Source organism: Coenobita brevimanus, chromosome 79 (assembly GCF_032717465.1).
Source record: "Coenobita brevimanus isolate Jiangsu-jjx chromosome 79, ASM3271746v2, whole genome shotgun sequence".
NCBI classification, from domain to species: domain Eukaryota; kingdom Metazoa; phylum Arthropoda; class Malacostraca; order Decapoda; family Coenobitidae; genus Coenobita; species Coenobita brevimanus.
Genome location: NC_137032.1, coordinates 172,862 through 186,553, shown reverse-complemented (window position 1 = coordinate 186,553; position 13,692 = coordinate 172,862). Strand labels below are relative to the sequence as shown.

The 13,692-nt window shown below is 46.5% G+C and overlaps 2 protein-coding genes across 2 annotated transcripts in view; one reads left to right on the top strand and one right to left on the bottom strand.

The window, feature by feature from the left end:
* The first annotated feature begins 11,626 nt into the window (after nt 1-11,626).
* Nucleotides 11,627-13,692, top strand: part of LOC145408965 (uncharacterized) — a 112,737-nt gene continuing 110,671 nt past the window's right edge. Inside the window, exon 1 of the mRNA XM_080279542.1 lies at nt 11,627-11,705. Within this exon, the coding sequence (XP_080135668.1) occupies nt 11,627-11,705 (79 nt within the window). The remainder of the gene's footprint in view (nt 11,706-13,692) is intronic.
* Nucleotides 12,643-13,692, bottom strand: part of LOC145408935 (uncharacterized) — a gene marked incomplete at its 3' end in the record, with an annotated part of 41,460 nt that continues 40,410 nt past the window's right edge. Inside the window, exon 5 of the mRNA XM_080279515.1 lies at nt 12,643-13,636. Within this exon, the coding sequence (XP_080135641.1) occupies nt 12,643-13,636 (994 nt within the window). The remainder of the gene's footprint in view (nt 13,637-13,692) is intronic.

The following is a 13,692-nucleotide window of genomic DNA, read 5'->3' as shown; positions in this document are numbered from 1 at the left end:
TAAACAGGACCCTAATTTTTGGTAGTGATTTAGGGAACCCCTGTAATTGATAGATATGATTAGCCTGCATCCCACTTTATAAAGCTGTCAGCCACGATGCAGAATGGTTAGACATGTTCGTTCATCTTTATCAACTTTAGAAATTACCGTCAAAACTTGGGGACGTGTCCACATCTTCGTGCTCTTGGATTTGATAACATGGCCTGTGACAGTATTCCTTTCTTTGACTTGATACATGGAAGAACAGTATTTCCATCTCCCTTTCTTTGGAATGTATAGAAAACCCCCAGAATATGTTAATTCCTGATATCTAGAGCAAATTGGTTGAAGCCTTTCTATAGTTAGCATGTTCTTGTTACTCTTACTTGGCTGAGAGTGTTAATAGTCTCCCCATTAACTCTCGTATGATACTGTCTTTTCATTTAACGCCAAATTATTTTATACGGCTGAGTGAGACACAGGAGCCTGGGAGTGTTAACTGTGAGAAAATATCGGCAAAATTTCCTGTGGTTTCAGCCTTCTCGGACGTTGTGGTGCAGTGTGGCATGCAGGGGAGGAGTGTTGTGCGGCAGCGTATTGTGGTGGTGGCGGTGGTGGTTGTGGTGGTGGCGTTGCAATGGTAGTAAAGTAGGTTTGTTTTCATGTGACGGTACTGGGTTACGCAAGCAACCTCAGTGCTAAATTGTGGTTACATGAAATTCGATGAGCCTTAGTTATATGAGGTCAGATTGAGTCTCCCTGGCAACTGATCAAATCTGCCCCCCAGTAGAACTACATTTGGTCATCAACTGAGCTGAAAGGGGGTAGGGATCATGGTCAGGTTTGATAGAGCGTGCTGGTAAGGTAATATTGGTAGTGTTATGGTAGCAGCATTCTGGAGATAGTAGTATGGTAGGGGCGATAGTGTAGTTGTGGTGGTGGTGTGTGGTTATGGTAGTGTGTGGTGGTGGTAGTGTGTGGTATTGGCAGTGTGTGGTGATGGTGTTGGATGTGTGTAGCAGTGTGTGGTGATAGTGTTGGCAGTGTGTTGGGGTGGTAGTGTTGGCAGTGTGCTGGGGTGGGGTGGTAGTGTTGGCAGTGTGTGGTGGTGGTAGTGTTGGCAATGTGTTGGGGTGGGGTGGTAGTGCTGGTGTGTTGGGGTGGTAGTGTTGGCAATGTGTTGGGGTGGGGTGGTAGTGCTGGTGTGTTGGGGTGGTAGTGCTGGCAGTGTGTGGTGGTGGTGGGAGAGGCAGGGGTCAGCGGGGCGTCAGTGCTTGGGAATTGCTCCAGGCTCACCCTGCAGTTCTCAGGGTGGGCTCTGTGTTCTGCTGGGTTATGTGGCCGTATTCTAAGTGGCATAGGGGGCTTCGTAACACCTCTTCCGTAGCCATTTGTTCTGCCATTTATCACTTAGTATCCTCGCCTGTGTTATATAGTATGCATATTATGTAGTTCAATAGCCTCGTGTATTTTATTGATGCAAGGTGTGTCGAAATTAAAATGACGGAAAAACTGTACCAGAAAGGCTTAAGGTGTATTATGTGCATTGAATCGCTAAAGAAGAGGAGCTGCGAAACCTATGCTGCCTAAAATACAGCCAAAGTATACTCCCCAGCACTTCTTCTTTACTAGCATATTTCCTCATTTGCCACGTTATTAACCTATCGTACGCTGTTTATACAATGCACGTCAGTATTGCTAAGTCCTAAATAACGTATATGTAAATGGTAAGGCAGTAGCAGGCAAAATATACCCATAAGAAAGAGGTGCTTAAAAAGACTCCTAAGCTCGGGAAAAAGCAACCCTGGGAATTGGGAGGGTAGGGACGGGTTGTGTTGTGGCGAATACATTTCCCGCTCTGCTGCACCGCTTAAACAACTCCTGCGAATATTTAAAGGCGGTTTTTTAATTTGTCCATTACCCTGTCATAAATACTGTGTTATGTAACGCGGGAAGGAAAAAATGGGATTCCCCCTGTGCTTCACATTCTGACTTGGGACGAAGAGCTTTGGACTTGATGATTATGATGAGGATAAAAGGAAATCCACACCGTAGGAAAGGCCTAAGTGCGTGATAGCACATTATTAAACTACAAAGCACTCACAGAGCGCATACCTCCTCCAACACCAATAGAATTTAAAATTTACTGCTGTAATTCCTCTTTTCTACCAGACAAATATTTATACGGTCTCATATAGTTAATCATTTAATTCTACGGCCTCAGTTTGCCCAGTTACTGATCTCAGAGACTGCATACCTTCGCTGACGCCAATGAAATTTGTTATTAATTCCTGCATCTGGATCCGGATCCACCTCAAACTCTAATCAGTTCTTCGCGACCCAGTCACCATCTAATCACTGGGTGTGACTGGAATCCGACGACAACATTTTGAGTCATCTTGTAGGCACACAGACACTTATAAATACACCTCCCTCAGCCTCACTGACTTGGGTAGCCAGATCATCGTGCAGGACCCAGACTGATGCACTCAGGGACTCTGACCCGCGGCCACGGGCTCCTAGGAACCCACGTCGCTCACGTGATTACCGTGGGAGCCCGACAAAATGCACGGCGGGCAGTTTGCCTCTTGTAAGTCAGGACTGGCGGCCATCATTTTAGAAAACTTCACGGCAATAGTGTAAATTCTACTCATGGTAGGTGGGGGCGCTTACCATCCAGTTACTCGATGTAGTGCTGCTCTCGACTGTTTGCCCTTTCCTCTACTCCACCTTTCTTTCCTTCCATCTTCTTCTGTCTTTCTTTCGTTCATTTTTTCCTCGTCCTTCTGCCTACGGGTGACTTTTGAATCACTCTTCTGTCTTTCTTTCCTTCATTCTTTCCTCTTCCTTCTGCCTGTGGGTAACTCTACACTGAGTGACAAGCCAAATGGTTTCCTGTACACCAGGAAACCATTTACTACCAAATATTGGCGCCTTGTGGTTTAATGGGTAATTACGGCACTCCAGTCGGATTGAGCCGGTGAAAGTTTACATCGAAGGGGAGGTTGGGATTTATTGCTTACGTAATGCCACTCGGGGATGAGTGAGGCTGGTCACTCTCATCTTAAATGCCAGGACCAACTTGCCTAGCCCCGGGCTCCTGCGCTTCTCATGGGGCAACGTAGGATTGGATGATGATGATGATGATGTTAGGTCCAGGCAGTTTTATTCATTATAGGAGACACCTCCTGCAATGACCGGGTTAATGTAGGGTCTGTCTAACTCCTCGGGGTTGATAAGTCTCTACTAAGCTGAATATAATCGACTGCAGATGACAAGAATTTACCAAAACATATCACCAGACATTACCTTTTTTATGTTGAGATATTGTCGCCACCAAACGATTTTATTATTCTTTAGAGAGACATTTTAGATTGAAGGAGTTAGATACAGCCTTCACTAGTCCCTCTTCCTTGGCGATTTATTTTGCATTTTACAGTTGAACATTCTCTTGCTTGCTATTTAGAACGGTTTTATTTTGACACACTTTCCATCAGTACTATATAAGATGATACTGGGATGTATTGTTCAGAATAAATCGCTAAAGAAGAGGTATTACGAAATCTTCAAAGCCACTTAGAATACGTTCCTAGTTGATCGTAAGTCCTAAACTAAGATTGACAAACGCACTTACGGTACGAATGGTTCCCTGTCGTAACTCAGATTTTGAATATGTCGATTTGGAGGATGGGCAGAAGGCATGGGAATCTTCTACATTGATCTTTCTCTGTTCTACCTACAAAAAAAAAAAAATAATAATAATAATAATAAAAAGGAAACTCTGGGCTAAGTTTTATTTCGTTTTCTTTCTTTCTTTTTTTATAGGAAGAGGCGTGGGAAGATTTTGCATTTTTCTTGTTCCTCCTGCATAAATAAATAAATAAATAACCTTAGGAAAGAGCACATGCCGTAAGGTTCTTCGTGAATCCGTGTCGTAAGTTAAAATTTGTTGCCAGGAAGAAGGAAAAAACACAGAAATTTTTCAGTGTCTTGTTTTTCTTCCTGCAAAATCAAAATATCTTACGACCAGTTCTTTATCGTAACTAAGATTTCATTTTGCAGGGAGGGCAATGAAAGGAGAACGCAGAATCTTCGTACGTCAGGATTCCGAGAGCTCAAATGGTGAGTGAGTGAATGTGTGGCCCATTTTACTGAACAGTTTTATTTTTTTATTATTATTTCCTCGTCTGTTATGTTTTTCGTTCTTTTCCAGACCTTACCTTACCCTGTCATTAGGTGGGAAAAAAGTTGAGGTGATGATGATGATGATGATGATGATGATGATGATGATGATGTTGATGTTGTCATGGCCTCCCCCCCCCATGTTCATCACAGCCTTGCATCACCATTTCCTTTAGAATCACCACTATCATCGCCACTGCTTACTTTACTCTCACCATCACCACTACCACCACGATGCATTACCATCACCACTATCATCATCACCACCATCATTATTATCACCATTACTGTCATCATTACCATCATCACAATGAGGCCAGTGAACATCAACACCACCACCACCATCACCACTACGTGCTTCACCATCATTATCACTGTCACCACAACGACTGTTAGCATCATCACCACTACTATCACCACCGCCCTCATCACCATCACCACTATCACTATTATTTCCACCATCACTACCACCACTTCCACTGTCATTACCACCACCACCACCACCTCAACCACACACTCACCTGACCGGAAGCCTTCAGTCCGTGTGCATGACAAGGTAAGGTGAGGTGAAATTAACGAGGCAAGGTGAGGTAAACCGAAGTGAGTTAAGGTGAAATGAAATGCGTGAAGTGAGGCGAGGTGAAGGCAGTTAGGGTGAGGTGCGGTGAGTTACGGTGAGGTGAAGTAAGTTAAGGTGAGGTGAATGAGTTAAGGTGAAATGAAGTGAGAAGGTGAGGTGAAGAAAGCTGAGGTGAAGTGAAGTGAGTTAAAGGTAGGTGAAGTGAGCTAAGGTTAGATGAAATGAGTTAAGATGAGGTGAAGTAAGTTAAGCTGAGGTAAAGTGGTGAGGTGAAGTGAGTTAAGGTGAGATTAATTAAGGTGTGGTGAAGTGAGGTGAGATGAGGTGAGACATTCCTCATTAACCCCTTCACTATAATAACGACTTTTAAAAATCTTACTCTCCCTGCTGCCACACGATTCTACTCAGGTAAAGGCAGAATCTCTCCAGGGTCTGTCAATAAGCCTCTCACATGTAGGATGCCTCGTAATGTGAATGAAATAGGTTGTTAGTGGGAGAAATAAACCATACACAAGTGCCGTCATCGCTGGAGAGACGTAACCACAGCCTGTAGTGATTAAACACAGACAGATCTGGCCGCGTCTCGAACCCGTTAACCCCCTACTCCCCCCAAAAAAAAATAATAAAATAAACGATTGGAAATTTCTAAACTTAGTCAAGCGAAGAACCCCAGAGTTTGGAGCTGCTGCACTGTATGAACATGGCGACAGTGAGCTGGCAGACGTTTACGTACCCTTCCAGCAGAATCCCACATTCAGCCGGACAAAGGTTTAAGAAGCAAGATAAATCGCCAAGAAAGATGTGCTACGGTGCCTCCAAACCCCTCGAAAATACGGCTGTTAATAATAGTAGTAGTAGTAGTAGAAGTAGTAGTAGTAGTAGCCCCAAGCTCATCTGGACGTAAAACCGGTGGACTGTAGGTTGAAGTTACCCTTTTCCGGCAGTCCACCATCCTCCTTTCGGGGGATAAGGAGGGGATTGAGGGACGTTCGTATAAGCAGCCAACTCCACCGCATCGTCATATCCGTGCTGGCACATGAAGGCGGCCCTCCACAGCACCACGTCCCTCGGTGTTGTGGTGTAACGGTGGATGTGCACCATCACGTGTGCCGAACTGCACCACCATAGCCAAACCTCACACACAAAACCCAGCACACAGAGATTTATTTTTAAGCTCAGTTTACGAATACTCCCTGTTGAATGGTACAGAAGCTAAGCCCCGCCAGAGTCTGTATTCTTATTCTCTCTCTCTCTCTCTCTCTCTCTCTCTCTCAGTATTCCACTCCCTCACCTCCTCAAATTCGTTCCCCCTGGCAGTTCTTAATTTCCTTATATTCCACCTTCCCTCACCGCCTCTTCATTTTCATGCTTATATCGCCCTCGTCAGCATCCTCACGTCAGCGCCATCCTCCTCATCATCGTCCCTGTCGTCGGCTCCCTCATTATCATCGTCATCATCACCATTGTCGTGGTCACTGTCACCATCGTCATCTCCACCGTCATCGTCACCATCGTCATCTCCACTGCCGTCGCCACCATCGTCATCTCTACTGCCATCGTCACCATCATCATCTCCACTGGCATCGTCGTAGTCATCTTCGTCGTCGTCGTCGTCGTCATTATCCTTTCCCTGCCATCCACATCCCCATTCTCTTCCTACTCTCCCTGCCATCTTTGTTATTGATCCACTCCCTCTCTCATCCTTTATTATTTTTCTTCTCAACATTTCTTACTCGCCATTCCTCCCCTACACCCCCTACCCTCCCTCCAGCACCCATACAGTTTTTTTATCTCCCTCTCGTAGATATTGCCCCCTTTCCCCTTCAATATATTTCTCCCTTTCTCCTCCCTGTCTACCAGTTTTCTATTTTTTCTACCTCCCTCCCTCTCCTTATTTCCACCCTGACCCCCACATTCATATATATATATTTTTTATCTCCCTCTCGCACATACCCCCCCTTCCTTCCCCTTTAATGTTTCCTCCCTCCTCCAGAGTCTCCCTATTTTCTCTTCTCATCCTCTCGCCCTTCCCTCCTTTCCAAAAGTCCATCACTTCACATCTCATCCCATCCCTCTGATAATTTGTTTCCCCACACATCTTCCTTCCCCTGTCTTGCCTCCTCTTCCATACAGTCTCCCTCCTTCATATTTTCTCATCCACTCCCTCGTCTCCTTTTATTTTTTTTTAAATCCCCTTCAGAACTTCAGCGTGATCTTATGCACCACCTCTTCTGTGTTTTCCCTCTCCTATTTCCTCTTATATATTTTCCCCCTCTTCCCTCCCATTTCAATACCTCGATTATTCTCATTAAATTTTTTACTCCTTTTCTTTCGTTCCTCTATTCCTTTCAGTTCCCTCCTTGACCTCCCTCCCACCAATTCGGTCTTTCCCCTCCCTCTCTCACTGTCTTTCCCCTCCCTCTACCACTGTCTTTCCCCTCCCTTTCTTACTGTCTTACCCCTCCCTCTCTCACTGTCTTCCCCTCCCTCTCCCATTGTCTTTCCCCTCCCTCTCTCACTGTCTTTCCCCTCCCTCTCATTGTCTTTCCCCTCCCTCTCACTGTCTTTCCCCTCCCTCTCCCACTGTCTTTCCCCTCCCTCTACCACTGTCTTTCCCCTCCCTCTCTCACTGTCTTTCCCCTCCCTCTCTCACTGTCTTTCCCCTCCCTCTCTCACTGTCTTTCCCCTTCCTCTTTCACTGTCTTTCCCCTCCCTCTCTCACTGTCTTTCCTCTCCCTCTTTCACTACCTCTTATTTTCTCTCTAGATCCTTCCCTCTGCCTCTCACCCTCCCTTTTACCCTGCCTCACACCTATGCTTCTTTCTTCCCTTCTCTTCCCGTACATCGTCTATTCTTTCAAATTCCATCCTCCACTTTACTTCCCTTTACATCTTACCTCCTCCTTCTCATCTCCCTTTCTTCTCCTCCCTCTTCTACCCTCCATTTTCTAATCTCCCTCCCCTCCCCCTCTACCCTCACTTCCTCCTCATTCTTCCCTCTCCCCCACTACTCTCCCTGCCTCCCTGTTCTCATCACTTATCTGTTCCTTCCACCCCGCCGTACTAACCCCCTCTCGACGTATTCTCCCTCCCTCCCATACTCCCCCCATCTCCCCTTTTCTCACAAATTTCAACCATTCTTTCCCTCCGACTCCTCTCCCCTCCCTCTCCTCCTCTTCTCCCTCTCTTCCCCCTCCCTCTCCTCCTCTTCTTCCTCTCTCCCCTTCTCCCTCCTATACTTTCTCGCCCTCTTCCCTCTTTACCCCATCCTCCCTTTCTCCTTCCCTTTTCCTCTTCCTTTATTTCCCCATTTTCACAGATTTTTACCTCCCTTTCACCTCCTCCAATCCCTCACTCCTCCTACCCTTCCTGTCAGTTTCCTTCCCCTCTCTACCTCTTTTCCTTTCCCTCCTCATTTCTTTCTTCCCCTTCTCTTTCTCTCTCCCACTCCCTCTCTCCCTTCCCCCTACCTCCTCTTTTCTGAAAATAATTCTTACCTCTATTCCTTTCCCTCTACACCCACCCCTATTTACCCCCTCCTTCCTCCTCTTTTCTCAGATTCTTACTTCTCTTCCCTCCCACTCCTCTCTCTCCTCTCCTTCCCTTCCCTCTCTCTCCATTCCTCCCGCTCCCTGTCCCTCTCTTCACACTCCCTCTTCCTCTTTCCTATATCCTCTTTTTCCACAGAACCTTACTTCCCTTTCTTCCCTCCTCTCCCTTCCTCCCCCTCCCTCCTCCTCTCTTTCCTTCTCTCCCTTACCCCCTCTCTCCTCCTGTCCCTCCCTCTCTCCCTCACCCCCTCCCTCTCTCCCCCTACCCCTCCTTCGCCTCTGACCACCTGGCCACCCTTTAACTCAGGACGGACTGGTGCGGACGTCTGAAATGTTCCCAGGTAATTTGTGTCTGTTTTGGAAAGGAAATTGGTGAGGGAAGGAGAGAGAGAGAGAGAGAGAGAGAGAGAGAGAGAGAGAGAGAGAGAGAGAGAGAGAGAGAGAAAGAGAGGGAGGGGGGGTATGAGAAAATTGGAGGAGACTGGGTTGAAAAGCATAGTAAATAAGGAGATATGAATGAGAGAAATGACGTAATGAGAGGAAAGTAAGAGAAAATAAACAGGAGTTTGGTTGAGAGGAGAAAATAACAGGAAACGAGACAGCCAGTGAATGAAGGAGTGGATGAGAGGATGAGAGAGTGAAAGGAGAAAAGGGAGATTGAATTAGAGGAGGACAAGAGAAAAAAGAAAAAGTAAGTGAGGAAGAATGAAGGAAAGAAAAAGCGAATAAATGAAGTAAGATAGGGAAAAACACAAAGTAAACAAGACGAGGAGTGAAGTGTGGAAAGGAGATGAAGGAAAATAGGAAAATGGAAGCGTGAATGAAGACAGTAAATGAGTGGAACAGAAAATGAGATGGAATACTGAACTAATCTGGATGCTAATCACTTGCTTCGTGTATGCGTCAGTGTATCCCATTGTTCTCATGTACCCTTCCTGTTTGAACTTCAGCAGCAACGTTCCCCAGAGTGACGGGGTTTGTACTGAACGGTAATAAAGAAGTGAAAAAAAACTTCGTAACGCCAGCCTCAGCCCCAGGTTCAATAAATTCGTCCGGTGTTAGAAGCAGAGAAAGGGTAAACAAAAGCTGTTCTATTGGCAAAGTCCTGAGGTAACTATACTGATCTGGGGAGAGTGAAATATAAACCACGTCATCCCACTGTACAGGTTCGTGGATAAAATGTTGAAGCCTTTCTGTGTAAGAGATCCTTCCCAACCTGAATAATCTTACCTGGTTAAAACAAAAATAAGGTAAAAGGCTTTATGGTAGTGGAAATCCCCTTGTCCCATCATCAGCCACTTCCATCACATTTACCAGCGTCCATCACCACAACTACCACCAGCAAAACTGTACCTAACACTATCACAGTTATCACCTCTATCACGATCACTACCAGGATCACGTACGCTCTCCTTCCACTATTAGTCATCATTTGTCACAACTACCACTACCACGGCTCTCCTCTCCTACCTTAAGCACCACAAATACGACCACTGTTTTCTCATTACCAAAAGCATCACTACGGCAGACATCAACGCCACAACAACCTCGTTCAAAAACAGGACTTATCATCACTACCAAAGCTAACAAAACTACCGAGCGTCACCATCATCACTACCACAGCATCACCGCCATCGTCATCAACCACTACCACAAAAGCAGTCACCACCACAACAACATAAACATCACAACAACCTTCCCTTTGCCTCTCATCTTCGCCACTTCCCCCCTCCCTTCCCTTCCCCCACCACACCACTACCAACCCCTTCTCAGCACCACCACAACTACGAGAATAACCACCCCTCTCCTCTACACACACACACACACACACAACACCCCCTTCCCCACATCCCAGCACCTTCACCCCTCTTCCTCCCCCGCCACACCACCACCATCCCCCTCCCCTTCTCATACAACTACCACTTCCCCCTCCCTTCCCCCTCACATCACCACCGCTTCCCTCCTCCTCTTCCCACCACCATCACCATAACTACGAGAATTACCACTCCCTCCTCTCCACACACACACACACACACACACACACACACACACACACACACACTGTCTCCCCCACTACCCCTCTTCCCTTTCCTCCTTCCCCCGCCACACCAGCACACCGGAACTGGCGTGGTCATCACCGGAACACTCTCCCAGGTGGCTCATGTATTCGGCTCGGCAGCAGCAGACTTATAGCACGTTCGGTTCAGTCCCTGCGTGGCCATCACCGAGTTCGCACGCGCGTTTCTTCACCCTCCCGCACGCCCTCACGCACGCTCGTCCGCACGCACACACACACGCGCGCACGCAGTTTCACGAGTAACTCACGACCACGCGCTCACAGCCCCGGAGGACACAGCTGGGGAAACTACTTTGGTGTGTGTGCGTTAGTGTGAGGAGTGACTGTGTGAGTTTATGAGGCTATGTGAACTCATATACTATACTTTTCAACCTGTTTTAGTATCATTCGTAAAAGCGCACACGTTCCATTCGCTTCAAAGTTTGTAATGCTGATAGAACATGAACTAGTGTCACTGCATCTCAAAATCTAATTACTGTATCTCTCCAAAAAACGAGGGAAAAAAAACAAGTGACAGTCAGATACTAAAATTTCGTGACAGACAGAATTCCGAGCGACATCCCAGCTTGAAAAGGGAGTGACTTTGCTGGAATGTAGAGCACTGATACCGACTGAGCCGAACTGTATAAAGAAGAAGAAGAAGAAGACCGAGTTAATTTTTTCATAGATGTGTGCTCTAATATTTTGATCCTAAATCTGGTATTAAAAACGACTCGACTCTGGTATTATATGGCTTTGATGTCTGGTATTATAAGGAACTGGAGTATGGTATTTACGTGATCATAAGTCTGCATTTAGTAAAGTCCAAAATCTAGTATTAAAGCGAAGTGCACTCTGGTATTTTTGTGTTCTCGGTCTGGTATTAAAGAAGATCGAACCGGAATTCAGAGACCTTGACCCTGGAGTATTGTGGATCCGAAATCTGGTATTAGAAGAGGACGGACTGGACATCAAGACTCAGATTTTGGTATTAAAGAAAACGGAACTGGAATTATCGTAGGGTTCTGTGGTACTTTGTGAACTTGGACGCTGGTATTAAAGAAGGTCCAGACTGGTATTAAAGGCGTCCAGACTGATATTAAAGGAATCCCTACTGGTATTAAGGAGTCCGGACTGCTATTAAAGGAGTCCGGACTGGTATTAAAGGATTCGGACTGGAATCAAAGAAGTACAGACTGGTGTTAAAGGAGTCCAAACTGGTATTAGAGGGGTCCGGACTCTGGCATTACGACGGGGGAGATCACAGAGAGGTGGAAACATGACGTGTCCAGTCCCCCTAGGCCCCCTGCCCCTCACTCTGACCCTGCTGCTGTCCCTCATCGCTCTTCCTCGCCCAGGTAAGTCAGGGGACACTGCCTTAATCAGAGGGAAGGGCCAGGTGCAATTTCTTCTATCTGGCGGTGTATCTTTTTGTCTTTTATTAGTCTTTTGTTAGATGTGGGACGGTGTCTGAGTTAGCTGTGTGGATGTAATTACACTACAACCTACACGTGCCATCTACACACACACACACACACACACACACACACACACACACACACACACACTCAGGCTTTGATTTTTCGGTGTATGTTTTAAAGTTACGGTCATTAATTTCTTTACCTTTTCCTGAAGCTGCCAGCACCTGATGAAATCCTGCAAGTGTGTGTGTGTGTGTGTGTGTGTGTGTGTGTGTGTGAAATGTTGTTGAATCAATATGTGTGTCCAATTAAGTGTGCGTGTGTACTGTACTCGTGCACATCTGTATGACCAGGTATACGTATGTGTGAGTATGACTGTGTGCTGATGTGTGTGCACGTGTGTATGACTCTTTGTGCCTGCTAGTGTGTTGCAATATGTGCGTATGATTACTGAAAGAATGAGTTTGTACAGGAATGCAGTAACGTTGTGTGTGTGTGTGTGTGTGTGTGTGTGTGTGTGTGTGTGTGTGTGTGTGTGTGTGTGTGTGTGTGTGTGTGTGTGTGTGTGTGTGTGTGTGTGTGTGTGTGTGTGTGTGTGTGTGTGTGTGTGTGTGTGTGTGTGTGTGTGTGTGTGTGTGTGTGTGTGTGTGTGTGTGTGTGTGTGTGTGTGTGTGTGTGTGTGTGTGTGTGTGTGTGTGTGTGTGTGTGTGTGTGTGTGTGTGTGTGTGTGTGTGTGTGTGTGTGTGTGTGTGTGTGTGTGTGTGTGTGTGTGTGTGTGTGTGTGTGTGTGTGTGTGTGTGTGTGTGTGTGTGTGTGTGTGTGTGTGTGTGTGTGTGTGTGTGTGTGTGTGTGTGTGTGTGTGTGTGTGTGTGTGTGTGTGTGTGTGTGTGTGTGTGTGTGTGTGTGTGTGTGTGTGTGTGTGTGTGTGTGTGTGTGTGTGTGTGTGTGTGTGTGTGTGTGTGTGTGTGTGTGTGTGTGTGTGTGTGTGTGTGTGTGTGTGTGTGTGTGTGTGTGTGTGTGTGTGTGTGTGTGTGTGTGTGTGTGTGTGTGTGTGTGTGTGTGTGTGTGTGTGTGTGTGTGTGTGTGTGTGTGTGTGTGTGTGTGTGTGTGTGTGTGTGTGTGTGTGTGTGTGTGTGTGTGTGTGTGTGTGTGTGTGTGTGTGTGTGTGTGTGTGTGTGTGTGTGTGTGTGTGTGTGTGTGTGTGTGTGTGTGTGTGTGTGTGTGTGTGTGTGTGTGTGTGTGTGTGTGTGTGTGTGTGTGTGTGTGTGTGTGTGTGTGTGTGTGTGTGTGTGTGTGTGTGTGTGTGTGTGTGTGTGTGTGTGTGTGTGTGTGTGTGTGTGTGTGTGTGTGTGTGTGTGTGTGTGTGTGTGTGTGTGTGTGTGTGTGTGTGTGTGTGTGTGTGTGTGTGTGTGTGTGTGTGTGTGTGTGTGTGTGTGTGTGTGTGTGTGTGTGTGTGTGTGTGTGTGTGTGTGTGTGTGTGTGTGTGTGTGTGTGTGTGTGTGTGTGTGTGTGTGTGTGTGTGTGTGTGTGTGTGTGTGTGTGTGTGTGTGTGTGTGTGTGTGTGTGTGTGTGTGTGTGTGTGTGTGTGTGTGTGTGTGTGTGTGTGTGTGTGTGTGTGTGTGTGTGTGTGTGTGTGTGTGTGTGTGTGTGTGTGTGTGTGTGTGTGTGTGTGTGTGTGTGTGTGTGTGTGTGTGTGTGTGTGTGTGTGTGTGTGTGTGTGTGTGTGTGTGTGTGTGTGTGTGTGTGTGTGTGTGTGTGTGTGTGTGTGTGTGTGTGTGTGTGTGTGTGTGTGTGTGTGTGTGTGTGTGTGTGTGTGTGTGTGTGTGTGTGTGTGTGTGTGTGTGTGTGTGTGTGTGTGTGTGTGTGTTTCAGACATGGGAGTTCAATAAGAGTTATTTTCCCTTCACAGAATCCAATCAGAGCA